Source organism: Tiliqua scincoides, chromosome 1, assembly GCF_035046505.1.
Source record: "Tiliqua scincoides isolate rTilSci1 chromosome 1, rTilSci1.hap2, whole genome shotgun sequence".
In the NCBI taxonomy this organism is placed as follows: Eukaryota; Metazoa; Chordata; class Lepidosauria; order Squamata; family Scincidae; genus Tiliqua; species Tiliqua scincoides.
Window position 1 is genome coordinate 262,098,944 of NC_089821.1, and position 22,073 is coordinate 262,121,016.

General features: G+C 43.2%; 1 protein-coding gene across 2 annotated transcripts in view; it reads right to left on the reverse strand.

Annotated features, from left to right (window-relative positions):
• The window catches only part of SRBD1 (S1 RNA binding domain 1), a 193,008-nt gene that overhangs the window by 133,130 nt on the left and 37,805 nt on the right, over positions 1-22,073 (reverse strand). For both annotated transcript variants that reach the window (XM_066611811.1, XM_066611813.1), the window contains exons 13-14: positions 21,003-21,093; positions 19,613-19,720 (exon numbers count right to left, since the gene is read on the reverse strand). In XM_066611811.1, coding sequence (XP_066467908.1) covers positions 19,613-19,720; positions 21,003-21,093 — 199 coding nt within the window. The remainder of the gene's footprint in view (positions 1-19,612; positions 19,721-21,002; positions 21,094-22,073) is intronic.

Here is a 22,073-nt window from a genome sequence, read left to right on the forward strand (position 1 = left end):
CAGAAAGTCAAAACATGTCCTTTGTTGTACCTTTTCTCTATTCACAGATGAAAGATGTGCATGTATTCACACACACATGCGCAGACGCTCCAATACAGCAAGAGTCTCTTCTTACATTATTGTGCAATGCTGCAAGCACTTCACCTTTCAGCACAATACCACCACTCCACTCCCAAATCACCAAAGTTAAGTACAATTTGCTCATCAGGTCTGCTCTTCTGCCACATGACCTTCATCAAACAGATTCCACCTCCAGCAGCCACAAGGTCAGGCGCTTAAGCCTCCTGCTCTTGAGAAGACTAACCTTGCTAATTTCTTTTTTCAGTGTAGCTTGTGCTCTTGTAGGAAGTGCTTTCATGCAATCAAGTCTGTGCCACTGTTCTAGAAGCTCAGGCCATGCAGACAGCAAAACATAACTCCATCTCACTCGGCTCTTTTCTTTAAGGCAGATTCTCCAAATCTTTTTTTTTTAATTTCCCTTTGCCCATAGCGTCTTTTGGTGAAACAAAGGCAAACCCATCTACTCTTCATTGAGAATTAAATCCCTACTTGAGCTCATTCAACACTTTTCATTGTTCTCCCCACAAAGCAATACAAATATTTTACAAATACACACTGCTAGGGTTATGCCCCAAGAGCTCATGCAGTGCTCCGTGAGTGAAAAGAACATGCAACTCTATTCCTGCATAAAAGGAGAACTGGATTTCAATACTCTCCTTCATAAACGTTAACAGGAAAAAAGAAAAATGCTCATTTTTTAACTTTGCTGCCCATCAATGTTACAAATTCTGTCCAAATTCAGTATAAGGCAAAGCTTTCACTTTGATCCAGAACAAGACAATGCGCTTACAATAAAGTGCATAAGCTGCAGTCAAGATCAAAATATACTGAGCACAGCATCAATATTACTTCCTCTTTTGAAAGCAGAAAGACACATGTATCCAGTCAGAGAGATAATATAATAATACTACAGTACAAATCAGAGTACTGTAAATGCAAGAATGGCACAAGCTGAGCTATTAGATCAGTGGTATACAGTATTAGCTTAATTCCGCATATTTCTAAACCATGCACTTCCTTCTCAAAGGCAATTTCTTCTTGACAGAGTTAAAACACATTTTTTTTGTTAAAAGTGCTCACATGTGTACACAGATAAATAAATGAATTCAACTCCAATTAGCTTAGCGGAATGCTGGATTGACAGCTTGTATTACTAGAGCCAAACCCAGCCCTAGCACAGAGGAACCCTGGAGGCAATACAGCGGCATCCACTTACACCAGATCCCTGTTTGGCAGCTCAACCTCAGAATGAATTTGGACGCCAGCTACAGGTCAAGGGAGGTGGCATGTCTCAAAAATAATGCATTTCAGAAGGGAACTGTCAGTCTTTCAGTGTTCCATCGTCCTTGGTAAATCCCTATCGTGGAAATGTGTTCGTACATACACTGGCGTGGGGGGGGGGGAAGCATTAGGATTTGACACTCAGTTGGAGGTAGGCTGGATTTATGTCCAATTTTATTATTTTGTTAACCTTAAGATCTCTTGGAATAACTCACATATCAAATACTGACATATTTAATCATTCTCTCACATTTAACAGTGGTACTGAAATCCCTCTTCACAATAAATTGGAGAGTCAGGGAAAGTTCAAACAAAACATTTCTTACAAAAAAAACTGCTCTGAGTACTCTGAAACCTGAGAAATTAAATTCTAATTTTTGAAACGTATTTTATGTGCATAGTTGCAGATAAAATCACAGAGATAAAAAATAAACAGAGAGAAAGTGAGAGTCACCGATCTACCTTCACCATTGGCAACCTTCAGTCCCGAAAGACTATGGTATCGCGCTCTGAATGGTGGTTCTGGAGCAGCGTCTAGTGTGGCTGAAAAGGCCAATCCGGGAGTGACAATCCCTTCCACACTGGGAGCAAGTGCAGTCTGTCCCTGGTCTGTCTCCCTAGCTATGGGCCTTCCTTCTTTGCCTCTTAGCCTCAGACTGTTGGCCAAGTGTCTCTTCAAACTGGGAAAGGCCATGCTGCACAGCCTGCCTCCAAGCGGGCCGCTCAGAGGCCAGGGTTTCCCACCTGTTGAGGTCCACTTGCCTTCAGATCCCTCTTGCAGATGTCCTTGTATCACAGCTGTGGTCTACCTGTAGGGCGCTTTCCTTGCATGAGTTCTCCAAAGAGGAGATCCTTTGGGATCCGGCCATCATCCATTCTCACGACATGACCGAGCCAATGCAGGCGCCTCTGTTTCAGCAGTGTATACATGCTAGGGATTCCAGCACGTTCCAGGACTGTGTTGTTTGGAACTTTGTTCCGATCTATCTACAGCATCCTATACTATATTGAAAGGTCCTTCCAAAATGTAAAATGACCCCCACAACGTGATATACAGCCCAATGAATATGGGAATAAGTTATGAAAGGAAACACACGATTAAGGCAATTGTCCTTCATAATCCCCATGAGAGACTCTGAGCTGGAACATCAATTTGTTCCACAATGCACATTTCCATAATCTCCAGTACAAATGATGAATACTTGACATTTTAGACCACTTCCATGAATGAGAAATTTCCATCTTGGCTGCCATAAAGTAATAATTGAGTAGGTTCATGCAGTGGGTTGTGTGTTCCTGTGCTACCATAATACAATTTTCTTTTTAAAAAAATCCTACGTTCACCAAACATCAAACTTTGATATTATTTATTTTTCACCTATTCAAACCACCCTTTCTCCAAAACAGTGGTTCTCAAACTGGTGGGTCGCAACCAGTTTGTGTAAAGGTCCTCCTGTCCCTTTAAGGGGTGGGAGAGGAGAGAGGCAGGGAAGCAATCCCCAGGATCACGTCCATATGGGGGGGGCTAGAGGGGGTGCTTGTGACTTACTTGTGCTTGTGAAGGTAGGGCTGCAGCAGGTACGGGGAGCCCTGCGCAGCCCTCCACAGCGCTCCCCAAGTCTTGGAACTTTCCCTGCACAGGGCTGTGCAGGGCTCCCCACACCTCCTGCAGTCTGCTGCAGCCCTGCCTTCACAAACAAAAGTCACAAGCACCCCCCCCCCCTTAGCAGCACAATCCTGGGGATCGCGTTGCTGCCCTAGCCCCTCCCCTGCAATAACTTACTGAGGGAGTAAAGCTCCCTCACAGTTTGAGAACCACTGCTCCAGGACATAGTGGAAATGGAAAAGGTGCAAAAGAGAGCGACTAAGCTGATTACGGGGCTGGGGCACCTTCCTTATGAGGAAAGGCTACGGCGTTTGGGCCTCTTCAGCCTAGAAAAGAGACGCTTGAGGGGGGACATGATTGAGACATACAAAATTATGCAGGGGATGGACAGAGTGGATAGGGAGATGCTCTTTACACTCTCACATAATACCAGAACCAGGGGACATCCACTAAAATTGAGTGTTGGGCGGGTTAGGACAGACAAAAGAAAATATTTCTTTACTCAGCGCGTGGTCAGTCTATGGAACTCCTTGCCACAGGATGTGGTGCTGGCGTCTAGCCTAGACGCCTTTAAAAGGGGATTGGATGAGTTTCTGGAGGAAAAATCCATTATGGGGTACAAGCCATGATGTGTATGCGCAACCTCCTGATTTTAGGAATGGGTTAAGTCAGAATGCCAGATGTAGGGGAGGGCACCAGGATGAGGTCTCTTGATATCTGGTGTGCTCCCTGGGGCATTTGGTGGGCCGCTGTGAGATACAGGAAGCTGGACTAGATGGGCCTATGGCCTGATCCAGTGGGGCTGTTCTTATGTTCTTATGTTCTTATGAGCTCAGGGTGGTGTGCATAGTTCCTCCCCTCCTTTTGTTCTCACAACAACCCTGTGAGGTAGGCAGGGTTGAGAGAAAGCGACTGGCCCAATGTTTACCCAGGAAGCTTCATGGCTGAGCAGGGATTTGAACCTGGATTTTCCAGGTCTAGGTCTAAGTCCAGAAGCACTACCCCATCACACTCTTTAGGAAACAAAACAAGTGGCTGTCTGTTTACTCAACAGCAGCAATGGTGACAGTAAACTGACAAGGGGTGCCCTGCAACATGCACCTTGCCTGCTCATCACGTCATCTGTGCTGGCCTGCTGCCAGTCCCAGGACGGGAGTTTCTCTTCACCTCCTTCAGCTCCACCACTACTGCAATCCTTTTCCTAAGCACTCACAGAAAGGCACTGTCATTTCTCTGTGTCTCTTTTTAGAAAGTGTCCAGTGGGGGAGGTGCTGGGAGCCGGGAGGCTCCGTTCCCAGTTAGTAACCCCTGCTAACTGGGTAAGAGGCACTTTTGAAGTGGGTGCTCTTCTTTTATTTAGCAGGGGGAGAGTAAATAAAATAAAATAAAAATAAAAAATAAAAGAGAGTGGCCCTCTTTACCCCAGCACTGTCTTTTCTAGTGATTGTCTGCTGGTGTTCTTTTTGCATCCATTTAGATTGTGAGCCCTTTTGGGACAGGGAGCCATTAGTTGTTTGTCTGATTCTCTGTAAACCGCTTTGTGAACGTTCTGTTGAAAAGCGGTATATAGATACTGATAATACTAATACTAATAATAATGGGACCTTTGGCTAATCAAAGCTTAGGTTTGAAGCCTAAATTGGTGATGTCACTTCATGACATCACTTTCATGTTAATGACATCACTACTGGTGGGTCCCAATAGACTGTCATTTCAAAAAGTGGTTTCTGGTGCAAAAAAGTTAGAGAACTGCTGCTATACGGTTTCCTGGAACTAAGCCCCAGACAGCTGAACCTACTTCCGAGTAGATATGCATAGGATTGTGCTATTAGTGTGCTGTTCAAGGGGTTCTTTCTCTGTAAACCACTTGTTGAAAAGCGGTATATAAATACTGTTAATAATAATAATTAGGGATTAGGCTTGAACAGCAAGGGTTACTTTACTATTCTGGCCAAAAGGGGAGAGGGTAACTTGGGGGTGGAATGAAGTTGCTGTATTTGGTGACCTGCACGTCAAGCAAGATGTTGCAGCAGCTGCCAGGAAGTCTTTTATGCTTTTTGATGTACAGTGCTTATAGTGGTGGGACTCTGGATGAAGCCAAATACAGTGCTTTTGAGAATAAAAGCAGGAACAGCTGCAATTGACATAGGACCTTCTGGAACAGTGTGTGAAGTAATATGGGGAACTGAGCCTGGAGAAGGGAGAGGCAGTGGAAATTGCCCCCTATCCCACAGAAGCAACTTTTGCTCATTCAAGGGGCTTTTGTGGTCCATGCTAGAATTCTCAATGGCCACTTGGCAAGCTGTGCTTAAAACATTGAAGGATCTTATCCCATTCCCCCCCCCCCATTCCTATCTTGTTTTTGGGAGTACAGAAGCCTGTGCAATCAATCAGAAGCTTTAGCATTCGTGGATTTTTGTTTCCAGGCCAATCAGTGAGAGCCACTGAGCAATGGTAGCATGATAACCCCCTGTGTTACTTCCTTCAGAATAGCATCTCCCAGTTCCAAGCACTGTGCCTTCCTCTAGCTCACTAAACCAAATGTAGCAAACTGTGCAACTGTGACACCAGAATCCTTTATCCATTCATCTATGAACCATGCCCTCAGCACATCTTTGCAAAGGGAAGAACGATCAGATATCTGTCTTCATCTTGTCTGAAAACGATGACATTTTTCAGTAAGAAAAGGGTCCAAATGGCAGGTGTCAAAGAGTTTTAGCTTCACACGTGGTGCTAGGAGGCAGAAAAAACAACAGCAGCGTGTGGCCATGTCAGAACTACACAGTAGCTGCCGTAAGAAGGCATATCTGAAAAGAGCAAACCTCAGAGTCTGTTAAATCAATCGAGTGCCAGATGCTGTTATCAGAACAAAGCTAGTGCTGGCAATTCATCCCCCAGCAGAAATACACATCCCAACTTAGCAGCACAAAGTGAAGTCCCAGCATGGCAGCTCTTGGGCTTAAAGGTGACAGTTACCTGCTTTTGCCCACCTATCCACTTCGTACCCATTCCTTTTGATTGACAGCATTAGGAAACAGATTCTGACCTGGACAATAAAGGGATTTTGATTCTTTCCTTGTTCAAAATAGCACCGCCAATGTGAGCTTTTATATATATTTTACTGACAAACTCAATTCACACCTCACTCCAAACTCTCTCTAGTTATATTCTCTCTAGTTAGAACCAAGATTTGAGTTTCCAAATCTCCGACAGACAAACCTCAAGCAGCTTGTCTGCATTCATTTTTCATTCTCAGCACCCAGCTTCCTAAATTCACTGCCATCTCCAAGGTGCAGCTACAGCAGGGGACAAAGTGATGACTGTTGTTCATCCAATCACACATTACTCCAAACCAGTCAGCACAGAGCATGGTTTCCAAACTAAGGTTTCCAATTCTAATTCACCAGCCAATCACAAGCCACATTTGGTGACGCCAAACCACAGTTAAGTCACTTCAAGTGAGATTTCACATGATGCCCGCTGTGAGCCTCAGAGCTGATCACTTATTGTTGATTTGTTCTGCAGCTACTTCTGTAGATGTTTCACTGAAATTTGTAAAGTTTGTCTTTTTAAAATACACATTTCAAAACGTAATGTATGAATGAGGCAAACATGTTTGGGAACAAATGCATCACACCACTACTCCTAGATAAGAATCAGTCTGCTGTAAGCCTCTGTTGAATTTATCTATGGTGGTAGTCCCAAGTTTGCTGCCACACAAAGTATGAACTAATAGCCCAATCCTGAGCTGGCCAGTGTGCAGGGCTCTCTCAGTGTACTTTCATCCCCTTCCTCCAGGTAAGGGAAGTAGCCCCACAATGGGGTTACTCGATTCTACAAAGGCTCTTTAGCCGGCACAGAATTAAGGAGTCCCATGTCAAGCTCCGCCAGTCCCACCCCTCCTGCCACGATCCTTCCCCTACCACGCCTTCCGCCGCCCTCCGCTCACCCTGGAAGACCTTCTCCCTGCCTCCTCCCAGCCCATCTTACCTCTCTGCCACCCAGTGCTTTCACATGGAGCCCCAGGAGGTGGTCCATGGGCTCAGCACTGGAGCTGACCAGCGCAGGCTCCACTGGATTAGCTCCAGTGCTGGGTCCACGGTAAGGCTTGCAAACAAGCAAGCAAGGTTCCTTGTTCTTCTGAACCATGAAGCATAACTTGAGATCAACACGATGGTATGATAAGGTTGCTTTGGTTTTCATGAAATGCCTCATTATGTAAGTACATTTAAGAAGGAAAAATATATACCAGTTTCAAGACGTCTGGATTCTCTGAAAGGAGGCGATACTCTTTGGGCTGTGCTCCTAAAGCATACTTACTCAGACATACATCCCATTGGAATTAAAAAGACTTGTTTCCAAGCAAATTTGAGCAGGGTTTCTGAAACAAAGTGGTTGGCTGGGATGAGAAGCAAGGGAATAGAAAATATGGCAGAACATATGATTGCTTTCTCTAGTGTCAATCTTAATTTTGCTAGCTTTCGCTTCTCTAATACGACATTCTAAGTAAACTGGGGGGGGGGGAAAAATCCCAATGCAAGCCAGTTGGGGCTTGCGCTATTTTTCTCTAAGGAGACACGTTCACCTTTATAGGCTAGTCTCTTTTTGATAACTACTTCCACCTGCTATTGTTCAAATATATTTGAACACCCACATTTTAAATGTCTTGTGATGCCTGCGCTGATGATTGTTTTCCTTGGCTTTGCTTATCAAAGGCCAAGAGCACACTTCACCAAAGCTTTTATTGCTTCTGGTACCAGTATGCTGCAAGCAGAAGGCTAGATAAAAATAAAATCTAACCTGTCTCTCAGATAGAATGTTGCCATTTACTGATAGGCAGTGATGAAACCAGGCACATCCAGTCAAATATATTTAACATTCAGCAAAACAATGAAAGAATAGCAGACTCAAAAGGAAAATTTCATGTTACTTTAGCATGTATCGCTGTGAAGTTAAACAGCAAATACAAGACTACACTAAGAGCCAAGGAACTGACAGGGAGCCAAACCACCTGCAAAGATATTGCATATTAGCGTTAATTTTAAAAAATAGTTCCTGAAATATTTTTCATTTGCCCTAAAGATGTACAATTAGAAAATATAATTTGATAGCCACTGAAAAACGTGGATGGATTCCATGCAATGCTCTTGAAGGATGCCAAGGTCTTCCTTCGGGCCTCCTCTTGCGTCTTCTCTACTGTTCTTCATTGTCAGAGTTTTGAATATTATTTTTGCCAGTTATTGAATACATCTGCTCAGCATCTGTCATCGCAGATGCTGATTTGAATCCAAAATAGCTCCAAATATCAGGAAATCTGAGAATCATCACCACTCCACTCTCCAAGGCAGAAGAGCAGAGATATAACCCTGCTTTCGGAGATCACACTTACTTCACATTAAAGCAGTGTTAAATCAGCCCAGGGTGTTCCAGTGACATCATACATTTAATCATGGTAGATCTTCAGACAGTCTTTTAATGCAGCATAGGAAATGACATGCACAGGACCTGGGCAGGCATCCTTGAGAACAGATGAGCACAGTATTCAGCCAGATCAGGGCCAAACTAGACACTGTGCCAGAGACCCATGATTAAGATCTCCTGAGGGTTTGTTTGGGTTGGTGGTTTTTTGTTTTTGTTTTGTTGAAACTAATTGGCAGCCCCACACAGCTGTGTTGAAGATCAAGGAAGTGGCTCTGAGGAAGAGGTTGTTTCACTCTTTCCTTCCATGCGATTTCCCTGATCTAAATCATCCCAACCATGAGGGAGGGGCAGGGAGAGCGGCAAGGCACACAAGCCCGAGATCCAACTCCCTTCCTATATTCAGTTCAAAAAATGACATTTGATCCAGTTCATCGGCTACATACACAAGATTCTTGATTTACATGCAAAGAATAGTCTCAGCAGTTCCCTCATGTCAACTGCTACAGAAGGTGGCAACTGCTAAAAGGGTGGGACCATGAGAATCACCCTGAGCTCCTTGGAGAAAAGAATGGGGTACATATGGTAGATAGAGGAGAACAGTTATAGATAGCTCAGTCGTGCAGAGAAGAAAGGTATTCTGCACTTGTGACCTGGTACCATTTTGCCCCTCTGAAAAACAAGTGCACTTTTTCATATACAGCCTGGCACATCTCCAGGTAGGGCTTGGAAAGATCCCTCTCTAAAACCATGGAGATCCACTGCCAGCCAGTACAGAAAATACTTAACTAAATGGACCAATAGTCTGACTCACTATAAAGCTGTTACAAATGTTATTTTAATGTCTCAAAATTAGCTCATGAAGTACTATACTAAATTCCTGCTGCTTGCCACTGCCTTACCCAGGACTCATAAAACCTATGATTCTGCTGGCCATGGGATGCATTCCAAGAGCATATTCCGAGGGAATCTCATCCATAGAATTTAAGACTCGTAAAAAGAGGCAAGCACATTTTAGGCTGGGGTTTGCCACAATACACCACAATGTTTATTTGGATCACTAACAAATGGCAAGGGTGAAGGGCAAGGGTAAGCTCCCTGGAGAACCTTTTGTGAGTATCTTTTTAAAGCCTCATTTGCTTTTAATGAAAAAGTACCCACCAAAATGAGCTGTTAAGAGACCGTCATCTCCAAATAAGTCAAAGGCACTTAAATATATAAAGTAGTTCAGGACAAACCCAGGGCATAGCCTGAGGTTTTATGATGCAACAACCTTGTTGAAGGTTAGCAGATCTGGGCATCTGAGAGTCCAGATCAGTAGGCAGAACTCCATAGGGACAGGGGGATGCAAATGTAATATTTAAGTTTTACAATTATTTAAAAAAGAAATTCTCGCAGTTGCTCAAGTCAAGAGTGAACTTTAGAATCAGACCTATTTTAAAACTTCAGAATTCAGCATTGGGTATAAAGAATGTTTTTCAAGTTTCTGCCCCAAATATGTTCTGCATGGGTCAGAAAGCTAGACAGCAGCAATGTGCCAATGTATGTTCTCAGGGATCATCTATGGCTCTGGAACTTCCTTTCCTTAGAGGTTGGCTGAAGCTACACTTGGACCACATTCGAAAAACACTGAAACATCATTTGATTAGGGTTGGAAAAAGACAGCATTCAAGATTCTGGTATTCTAGCAAAATGTGTTTCCAAATCTGATTTTAACATCCTTCTAGTCCAGCTGATTACCACATCCTGATGGTAAGTCAATGATGCATACAGTGCTTTGGGGCTATAGCGGCAGCTGTCATATATTTCAAAGGTAGAAGACAAATTTTGCATACAGAAGACCTGATATGCAGTCTCAAAGATCTCCAGTTACAAAGCCTGAGACCTTAGAGAGCTGCTGGAAATCAAAGCAGACGATACTGGATTATTCATATGAAGGCAGCTTCATAGGAAGTAGATTCCCAGGCAGTGCCAACTGCTGCAAAATCAACTCCAGAAAAAAAAACTTGTCTTTGGAATACTATCATTGCTGCCCATGTTACATCTCCAGAGAACTATGGTTTCAAATAGCAGTCTCCTGTGAAATGCTATATGGATGGAGACATGTAATATTCAGAAATCCTTCCTCAAAGACATCCTATAAGCAGTACATTTTTAAGGACTACTCTACACAACAGGTCTTCCTCATTTTTGTAATGGTTTCTGTGACTAGTGACTTCTGACAAGACTTTATGGGATTGTCTACAGTTTCAGCATCAGGACAATTCACACACTGAATTTTTTTTCATGGGGATATTACCAATAACTCAAAATCACATTGACCAAGCAGTCTGATGGAAAATGCTTAGCTATCGTGTTGACACTATTTTAAAATTAAGTTATTCTGCACTGTTTATTACAAGAAGTGTAATTGTGGCTATAGGAAAGAGAATGTTTCTTACACAAAACACCTTAGGGACAGTAAGAAGAGCCTGGCTAGATCAGACCAAAGGCCCATCTAATCCTGAAACCTCCTTCTCACAGTGATCAACCAGACATCTCAAAAATGTCCACAGGCAATCGCTTTTCTACTGAATTTATTCCCTAGCAACTGGTATTCAGTGACAAACTACCTCTGAATATCCATGCATCCAAAGTAGTGCTTGTGCAATGGAGCTTCCCTGCTTTCTCCTCTGCACTGCAATCCCCTGTGATGTCCTCTCCCCATCTGCTCTTGGGACCCTTCAGAGCAGTGTAGATTATGGCATGCAGCAAGAGAGTGAAATCTTGCACAACAAGGGGGTATCTTGCACAACTGGAACAAACTTTTCATTCACTCAAGGCACTTTAAACAGAACTCAGAGGCTCCAAAGAGTCATTGATAGATCTCTCCTTCTTGAATGTGTCCAATCTCTTTTTAAAGTCATCTAAGTTAGCAGCCACCACAACATCATGTAGCAGTAAATTCCACACCTCAATTATGCATTGTGTGAATAAGTACTTTCATTTGCCTGAACAGAATCCTCCACCAAACAATTTTTTTGGAAGAAGCCAAATCCTACTATTATAACATAGGAAGTGAAACACATCTCTATCCACCATCAATCCATCATTAGCCAGAAGTATAGGCATTTTGATATGCACACAGACAGAAGTAGGCAGACATTACCATTCTTTTTAATACACAAGCAAAAGAGTATTTGTGAGCCTATTTGGGACAGCAATCCTTTATTTAACTACATAATATACTTCATTAACTGGAGAGGGGGTTGAAAAGTAATATACAAATATTCTTAATAATAACTGTTGTGTGGATTGGCTTCTTCCACTGAAATGAATGAGCAAGTTCCAAAGGGTACGAAAACTTTAAGAGCATGATACCACTTCTGCATCTACAAGCAATTGCTGGATCAAGGTGAAATAATGCAATAACCAAGTTGGATTGACCTTACCAGTGGTGAGAAGGAGGGGTAGGAGGTATACTTGAATGCTGGGATTGCATGACAAAAATTATCCAGAGTAGAACTCACAAAGGAAACACCAACTTATCTCATCCACATTTCCCTTCCAAAGTTCTTCCTCACAGTATAGAAATGCAAGTGTGACAAGAGTGTTCCGGTGGCGGCACTTGTCTAAATCATTTCCTTGAAATACATCTCATCAGGTTAAAACGTCCAACCACATTTTATCAAAATGTTAATTCTAGTGCATCCTACCAAAAGTACGAAACAGCTTCCAATTTGTAGGTTGACTAATTACATGCTGAAGAATTAATTGCATTTAATCAAATTAGACAACTGAATTGGACTTCAGAGGAAAGAGTTCCTTTTTAAGAGGGGGCTGCAAGCGAGAAGCAACAATAATTGTGGAAACAATAAGATGAGGAAGGACATGGACAGAAGAGTTACTGGGATATAATATACTGGGCAGGAGGTCTGGTCTAAAGGGTAGAGCCTCTGTTAGCCTGAAGATAACATCAGAAGGTCGCCAGTTCAAGGGCACCGACAGCTCCCTGAAGGAGAATGGTGAGACCTTGAAGCAGCTGACAAGGCGAGCTGAGTGATTCCACCTGCTCTTGGTGTGAGCAAGAAGCATCTTGGCTGTCCTCATGTGAGAGATAGAGCTGCTTGTCAGCCTGCGTGGGAGAACTGGAGGCCAGAAGTGAGACCAAACCAGGAAGATCCATTCTGAAATGTTGTTGGTTCTTGAAAGAGAGAACCTCTATGATTGTAAAAATCTCCTTGAGGGATTTAGAAACGCCTGCCCATGTAAACCACCTTGAATAAAGTCAGAGGAGTAACCCGATGACCAGAAAGGCAGTATATAACTACCTAGTTGTTGTTATTATTATATAATCATTATTTAAATTGCACATCTCCTGCCAGGAGATGTGCTAACGACTACTGGCTTCAGCTCTGCTCCCAGATACAGGTAGCAGCTGACACAGGCAACATCAAGGGGATGTATGACGGTATCAAACAGGCCCTAGGTCCAACACAGAAGAAAATTGCCCCTCTGAAGTCTGCCACAGGCGAGGTCATCCAGGATTGGGCGAAGCAGATGGAACGCTGGGTGCAGCACTACTCTGAGCTATATTCCAGAGAAAATGTAGTCACCGAAGAAGCGCTGAACAACATTGAGTGCCTGCCTGTGCTGGAGGAGCTTGACAGTGAACCAACCCTAGAAGAACTTCACGTGGCCCTGGACTCCCTTGCCTTTGGCAAGGCACCCGGAAAAGACAGCATCCCTGCTGAAGTCCTAAAGTGCTGCAAAGAGATCATCGCTACTGAGCTGCATGAAATCCTCTGCATCTGCTGGAGAGAAGGTGGAGTACCTCAAGACATGAGGGATGCAAACATCATCACGCTGTACAAGAACAAAGGCGACAGGGGTGACTGCAACAACTACAGTGGCATCTCTCTCCTTAGCGTTGTAGGAAAGCTGTTTGCCCGAGTTGCACTAAAGAGGCTCCAGGTACTTGCAGAGAGCGTCTATCCAGAATCACAGTGCGGATTCCGAGCCAGCAGGTCCACCACTGATATGGTATTCTCCCTTAGACAACTGCAGGAGAAATGCAGGGAACAACGACAGCCACTCTTTATAGCCTTCATAGATCTCAAGAAGGCTTTCGACCTGGTCAGCAGAGACGGACTCTTCAAGATTCTCCCCAAGATCGGATGTCCTCCCAGGCTCCTCAGCATCATCAAATCCTTCCACAAGGACATGAAGGGTACTGTTGTCTTCTATGGCTCCACATCAGACCCCTTTGACATCCAAAGCGGCATGAATCAGGGCTGTGTTCTTGCACCAACCTTGTTTGGGATTTTCTTCACTGTCCTGCTGAAGCAGGCCTTTGGAACTGCAACAGAAGGCATCTATCTCCGGACCAGATCAGACGGAAAGCTCTTCAACCTCTCCAGACTGAGAGCAAAGTCCAAAGTCCAGCTGAAATGTCTTCGTGACTTCCTCTTTGCCAACTATGCAGCTGTCACTACCCACTCTGCCAAAGATCTCCAGCAGCTCATGGATCGTTTTAGCAAGGCCTGCCAAGATTTTGGACTGACAATCAGCCTGAAGAAAACACAGGTCATGGTTCAGGATGTGGACTCACCTCCCTGCATTACAATCTCTGCGCATGAACTGGAGGTTGTCCATGACTTTGTGTACCTTGGCTCAACGATCTCCGACACTCTTTCTCTCAATACTGAGCTAAACAAACGCATCAGTAAAGCAGCTACCACGTTTTCCAGACTCACAAAGAGAGTCTGGTCCAACAAGAAGCTGACGGAACATACCAAGATCCAGGTCTACAGAGCTTGCATCCTGAGTACACTTCTGTACTGCAGCGAGTCATGGACTCTCCGCTCACAACAGGAGAGGAAACTGAACACTTTCCACATGCGCTGCCTCCAGCGCATTCTCGGCATCACCTGGCAGGACAAAGTTCCTAACAACACAGTCCTGGAATGTGCTGAAATCCCTAGCATGTATGCACTGCTGAAACAGAGACGCCTGCGTTGGCTTGGTCATGTCATGAGAATGGATGATGGCCGGATCCCAAAGGATCTCCTCTATGGAGAACTCGTGCAAGGAAAGCGCCCTACAGGTAGACCACAGCTGCGATACAAGGACATCTGCAAGAGGGATCTGAAGGCCTTAGGAGTGGACCTCAACAAGTGGGAAACCCTGGCCTCTAAGCGGCCCACTTGGAGGCAGGCTGTGCAGCATGGCCTTTCCCAGTTTGAAAAGTCACTTTGCCAGCAGTCTGAGACAAAGAGGCAAAGAAGGAAGGCCCATAGCCAGTGAGACAGACCAGGGACAGACTGCACTTGCTCCCGGTGTGGAAGGGATTGTCACTCCCGGATTGGCCTTTTCAGCCACACTAGACGCTGTGCCAGAACCACCTTTCAGAGCGCGATACCATAGTCTTTCGAGACTGAAGGTTGCCAATACAATACAGTATTTAAATTGGGTTCATCAGAATCTCAGGAGTTAGTTGATTAAAAAGAAGATCAGTCATTGTAGGGCACTGCGGATGGGGTAGGGTGACAGCCAGGACTTCCAGCAGACAAGCTCCTTCGGAATCTTGTTCACAATCTTGCCCCACAATGCAGTCACAAGTTAAACTTGGGTGGATTCTGTTCTAGGGTACAAATTCAATGAAGTGATCAGACTTCAATGGTCAGAACTTCCATGAACTAAGAATGTGCCCTAGAAAACATTCTAGAGTCTATTCTAGAATAATTCCTAAAGCTTTGTTCTCTTATGTTCAGGGGCTGCCCAGGGACATACTTAACTGAGAATTGTTCCCTGGAGGTCAGCAAGTTTGAGGTTTGAAAATCTATTGAGCTATGCCGGGGAACTGAGGAATAGTTATAAATGCTTTTCCTTAACTGGAAACAAGCAAACTCTTCACACATGCCTCATTATAAGAACTAAATCAAGTTATTTTTTTTTTTTTTGTAAATAAATAAAAATATTACTAATATATAAAAAAGTTATTTCTTTTAGATCTCTTTTTTAGTTTTGAAAAGTTGGGTGGGTCCTGATAAAGTGTCATCTTGAAAAGTGGGTCCCAGTATTAAAAAGAGAACCACTGATCTAAGCTACATGGGAGCACAGGCATGCAACTGTAAATAGAAGCCACATGCAGATGAAAGAAGTTGATGCACCCGTATCTGTTTTCTTGTTTCACACTCTCTGGCTTCTATCTTATTGCTTTCCCTCTGTGGAGCCTGACAAAGGAGAACCATGCACTGTGTACATATCGCTGAAAGAATGCTTGTACCCAGAAGACCTGAGTGTATATCACCGAAGTCTCTATTGGTTTCTACGTGTGCTGTGCAGAGAGGAATGTGAGAAGTCATGTGTTTTGAGCTCTACAGCTCAGTCAGCTCAGTTCGCAGATCGACATCCTCAGCCTTTGCTGGGTTCAGAAGCCACTCCGGAGGCAAGGGGAGCTCTGCTCCCCTCACTCTTCGAGGGGTGTATGGGGGGGCAGGGGCCCCTGACCTGATCCACGGATAACTGGATCTGCAGATACGGAATCCACAGATATGGGAGCCCTCCTGTAGTTAGATACTGCTTGGGTCATTGACTGTTAGAGGGAAATGAAAATGTTTGCTGAAAATGAAAGCTGAAAATGTTTCTGCTTTCACTAGCAGGCCACAATGATGACCCCTCACTAGGCAGGCAGATGCCACCAACTCTCTCTACAAGAGAGTATGGAGAGGAAAATCTCTTAGAAGAAATTCTCCCCAATCAATTATGCTAGTGATGCACAGTTAAGTTTATAAAATAAATACATTGTTGGAGGGAGAAAGAAGAACAGTTTTATGAAGCTGAATCATTCACAACCATTTTCAGTACTGCTGCCTGACAAAACAGTTTGCAAGCGTAAGAGTTCCTTTTCTCATTAAAATATAAATAAGATTTGGCATATTCCATTTCCAAAACTTTGAAGCTTCAACTGCATCAAAACATAAAAGTACATTTTTAATAATTGTCCTAGGTGGGACAGTAACTGTTACAAGCCATTTGTCTTAAAATTCATGAGGATTAGGACAGACATTTTCCTCCTGATTTCACAAAAGTTAACATACTTAACTTGCATTACGCAAGTTTAAAACAAAGGCTCACTGTACAACACAGCTGAGTCCCAAGTCATCCACCTGCATTAAGAGCTAGAAAAGCATAAATAAAAAGTCAACTATCCTATGAAAAGAGGGAGAGAAGCAATCAAGTCTAATCCAGTACATCATGACCTCTATCAATTATTACTACTGTATTTATTACATTCATATTCTACCTCTCTTCCATCGCGGAATTCAAGCACACACAAGGTTACCCATCCAGGTATTGATCAAACCTACATGTGCCTTCCAACCATGCCCTGAGACTTGCGGTTCTATAGCTTTAACCCATTTCTGCCCAGCCCCCTGGTGTAAACATTTGATCCCTGCTGCGTATATATATGCAACTTTGGGCAGAAATGGCTTAATCTCCATTTTAAGAGGTAGAATATACATTTAAATAATAAATTCTTCCATGCGCTCCCAACTACATAATAAAGCAACTTCCATAATAAAGCATAATAAAGCAACTTCCATGCGCTCCCAACTAAATAATAAATTCTTCCATGCGCTCCCAACTACAACAGATTATAGGAACTTGTACAGGTACGAACCAGCAGGTTCCATGCAACATTTTACATTTTTTGTTGTTGTAGTTACATGCAATTCCTTTTACTTTCCCATTCTACAGTTAGATCTATCCTATTAGATCTGCAGGGGTTAAAGAGCATTACAAAAATGAGTAAGTCAGTCATTCCGAGTAGTTTTTCTGTAAGCCGGCAACCCACATGGTCAAAATCTAATCGTTATCATTTTAAGAGTGATGAAGAAAAAAAATTCTCCTCTTCTCCTCCAATGATCCCATCAGATTTGAAACAAACTGCTTTAGTGCAGCAAGAAAAGAAAGCTAGTAAAAGGATGCAGGGCAGCTGAAACATTTGACAGACGTTATTAAATGCCAGGGGATTTGTATCAGCTATTTGCTTTTAAAAGGTGCTTTGATGTTGGCTATCTTTCATGGCACGCTGACAAAGAAAACCAAGCGGAGGTAAATCAAGTCCCAACACCACCTCTAGAATTACAGAACCCTAGGTACCTGATGAATTAAGAATTAATGCTGCATGAGGAACATGTAGAATAATAATAATTTTTTTTAAAAACGGTGGCCTGGTAACTAATCAAGTTTTACAAGTGGATATGAACCCTTTTGAATCTGCAACCAGAGCAGAGAAGCCTTTAATCCCTCCCACTGTGGTCTTGAAATACAATTATCATAATGTGAACCTGAACGTTAAATCTCCCTTCAGATGGAGAGTGCTGTGAAGCAGAAAAGGAAAGGTAATTAGGCCCTGCTGAAACACTAGAAACAGAGGAGGCAAAAGAACTTGAAAGTGGCATTGCAGAAAGTTCAGAGAGAACAATGCAGATGTCCAGCACTATAACACACATTAAAGTCAAAAGGAATGCACAAAGGTTTGCACAGACTCGCACAAAAACACAAAGGGACTAGAACACAAAACTAAACTTTCACCAGTAAGGGGCCCCCACATCAAAGCTAGGAAATGACTCCATTAGAAAAAGACCAAAGTGTTTAATACTGATATTTTAGTGGCTCAAGCAATGAAGTAGAAAGCATTGGAAATAAGATGCTCAACAGATTTTGCTTAATCTACTTCGACATACTTATATGTTCTCAGGTGACCAGTTGGTGCAAATACTGCTAATTTCTAGGAGGGGGGGATGGCTGGATTTTCCCAAAGGGGACAGACCAGCATGAGATACAACAAAAACATGAACAGAATCAGAAGTGTATGAAAAGATACACGCAAGAAACGCTGGACACATTCTTCATTTGGTTGTGTCCATCAGTTCATCAAGAACTTTTAAACTGTGCTTAAATATGCAAGTAGCCCAGCTTATCTCACAAGAGCAGCCACTTTTACCTTTCTTACCATCCAGGTAAAGAATTTTGATGAACTCAAAAGTTAGTTGCTCAAGATTTTGTGCCTTTTGGGTTCTCTCTAATAGATCAGCATGGTTGCCTACAGCTTTTATGCACTAAACACAGTGGGATTTTCTCCAAGTATTATCATGATTACTTAACTTCCTCCTACTTAAAATGACTGGGACACCAAAATGCTTAATTTTGATTAGAGTGCACATTTATAAGCCAAACAATTTAGAGTTTGATTTAGAGTGCACATTTATAAGGCAAACAATGCCTAAATCTGTGCTTTCCAAACCTCTGTTAGCTGAGGCACACTTCCTTCCCACCCAGCCACCCCAATGCCCCAAGTCAAAACAGGAGTAATGAAAGGGAATTGTTTGCCCCAAGGAAGCAGTTCAGTGGAAAGAGGAAAAGTTAAAGCTGTGAATAATGCAAACACATGTAAACACCCAAATCTCAAGATGTGTCCATTTCTAAACACCAGCTACAACGATTCCTACAGTCAGCTACAGACCCACATAGAACTGTACGTCTGTGTGTGAAATGTGCTTATGTGACACCTATATGCTTATGGCTAAGATCACAACTATTTCATGGACGGGTCATCATGGAAGACATTCTTCAGTTGGTTTTGCTTATATTTTTTATTCAAGTAATATACCTCTTTAAAACAGAAATGCCACTTGTGCAAGGTATCTCCACTCAACTTCTGAGAATGTCCTCCTGCCCCTGCAGCCCCCCCTCCATCTCATCACATTTCTGAAGGGCCCCTGAACCTTAAGAGAGGGTGCAGGGAGCTGTTTGGAGGGAGAATAGGGAATTCTCTTGTAGGAAATTCTTTCTTTAAATGCTTCTTGGGATCCAGCCCCCTAAGTCTGAAAATCTGGGGCTAGCAAGGAATTACTTCTGTGCTTTATGTATCGGTCCCAGTATAGTATTACTGGGGCATTTGGTGGGCCTCTGAGAGATACAGGAAGCTGGACTAGATGGGCCTATGGCCTGATCCAATGGGGCTGTTCTTATGTTCTTATGACCCAGTTTAAGAAGAGACCCAACAAACAACAATAATAAGAACAGAGAAAAATGACTAAAATTCATTGTCCTCTTGGTATGCACCAGAATGACCCAAGTTTTGCTCCTCTGGGTCTAAAACTGTACAACACAACATAAGGACATTTCAAAACAATTCTTATGAAGATGGGTATCTATAAAGCATCAAACCTACACATGCACCATATATTTTCTTACCAGTAGGTGACATCCAAAGGTGCAAAGTATTTCTTCATAATTAAGTCAGCAAAGTAAGCTTCCGTTTCCCTGCAAGCTGTTCCATTACCAATCACAACAATGCCACAGCTGTCAATGGAAAGGAAGAAAATATGTAAGTTAAGAAGGTATAAACTAATCATCATTTATCTCATCGCAGAGCACTGTTGCTTCCCAAGCCACTAGACACACCTACCGAGCAATCTAAGCCTAAAACCAACCCTGTAGAAGTGATCTAGTATCTTGTTTCAGGTAACAGAAGCACAGATAGCTGTATGAGTCCACCGCTGCCACTTCTCCCAATCCTAGACCCAGTTTATTAATTAACTAGTTCAGGCAATACTGCCCACTGGCTCGGCCCATGATGAGATTAAAACCAAAGGCATCCACATTCCACTCCAGCCCACCTAACAAATCCTTTCACTCCACATAACCACGTGAGGACAGATGATCTGAGCTACCACTAAACCATACAGCTAGTGGCAATTCAGATTTTCTGCTACCCACATGGTTATGCAGAACAGAATGGCGGGCCAAGCAGGGGTGGAAGCAAGACATGCATGCCCTCAAATTTTCATCACATGGTGGGCGGGTTCAAAAGGAGGTCTTATCCAAATCAGCCCTAACTCTGGATTGGATCAGAAGATGGAATAGAAATCTCATGGAGACACAGGCCAACCACAACTTTTACATGTCCTGAGGATGATTAGAGTACCTTCTTAAGAGATTTGAAGCTTGTTAGAGTTAATGTAATGCTGTTTCCTTAATAAGGGAGGGGGAATTTGAGCCCACAGCTTCTTCTTCCTCTTGTATTGCTTAATGCAATACAACTACATTAAGCCATAACTGCACAACATTGCATATACACAACAGGGACCAAATGCGTGCACCTGAGGGCTGGGCAGAAATGGGTTAGCCCAATTTTGCCCAGCCCACAGGCGTACACATTTGGTCCCTGTTGTGTATATGCAATGCTGGGTAGAAATGGCTTTTAATGTAGAAATGCATAATATCAGCCAACACACCTGGACTAACAGAGAACCCTTTAAACTCCTTCACTCTTCACAAGAAGGGATGGTAGAGAAATACATTGCTGAGCCACAGAGCCAGTGCTCTGTTTTGCACGATGAGCTGGCAGTTTCACTGCATGCCAGGAGAGCACAGCAAGACAGGGAACACTGTTCCTTTTACAACAGCAACAGGGATGAGATCCTGTTTCACCTGCCTCACTTTCCAATACCTGCTCTGCAAACAAGCTTGGAAGAATGTCAAGGGGGGGTGTTTTTAATGGGGCCAAAAAGGTTCAAAAAAGCACCTATTTCACTTCAGATCTAAAGACATGCCACTAAAAATAGTTCACTCTTAAACATACTTGTAATCCAAGAGAATCCTCCTTATCTTCTCAGCTTCACGGAATCCTTTACCAGAATGTAAGTAGACAACATCGGTACAGAGTATCTGACCTAAGGCAACAGAAAGAAAGAGCTATTTAGTTAGAAAGAATATGCCTATTATTTCAGGAGAGGCCTGAAGTACAGTTTTTAAAGGAGCAAAGATTTGAACTGTCCACTAAAATAAAATGATTCAATTCCTACCATCAGACTTTTCCCCTTTGTTTTTATATTCAAGGGTCCCTTAAAACATACCCATTTACCCTGGGGTTAACCACAACTGACCCTGCCTTTTTTAATTTTCCCTTCTTCCCCAATGTCTCTCATAAGAACATAAGAACAGCCTCACTGGATCAGGCCATAGGCCCATCTAGTCCAGCTTCCTGTATCTCACAGCGGCCCACCAAATGCCCTAGGGAGCACACCAGATAACAAGAGACCTCATCCTGGTGCCCTCCCTTGCATCTGGCATTCTGACATAACCCATTTCTAAAACCAGGAGGTTGCACATACACATCATGGCTTGTACCCCATAATGGATTTTTCCTCCAGAAACTTGTCCAATCCCCTTTTAAAGGCGTCTAGGCTAGACGCCAGCACCACATCCTGTGGCAAGGAGTTCCACAGACTGACCACACGCTGAGTAAAGAAATATTTTCTTTTGTCTGTCCTAACCCGCCCAACACTCAATTTTAGTGGATGTCCCCTGGTTCTGGTATTATGTGAGAGTGTAAAGAGCATCTCCCTATCCACTCTGTCCATCCCCTGCATAATTTTGTATCTCCCAATCATGTCCCCCCTCAAGCGTCTCTTTTCTAGGTTGAAGAGGCCCAAACGCCATAGCCTTTCCTCATAAGGAAGGTGCCCCAGTCCCGTAATCATCTTAGTCGCTCTCTTTTGCACCTTTTCCATTTCCACTATGTCTTTTTTGAGATGCGGCGACCAGAACTGGACACAATACTCCAGGTGTGGCCTTACCATAGATTTGTACAATGGCATTATAATACTAGCCATTTTATTCTCAATACCCTTCCTAATGATCCCAAGCATAG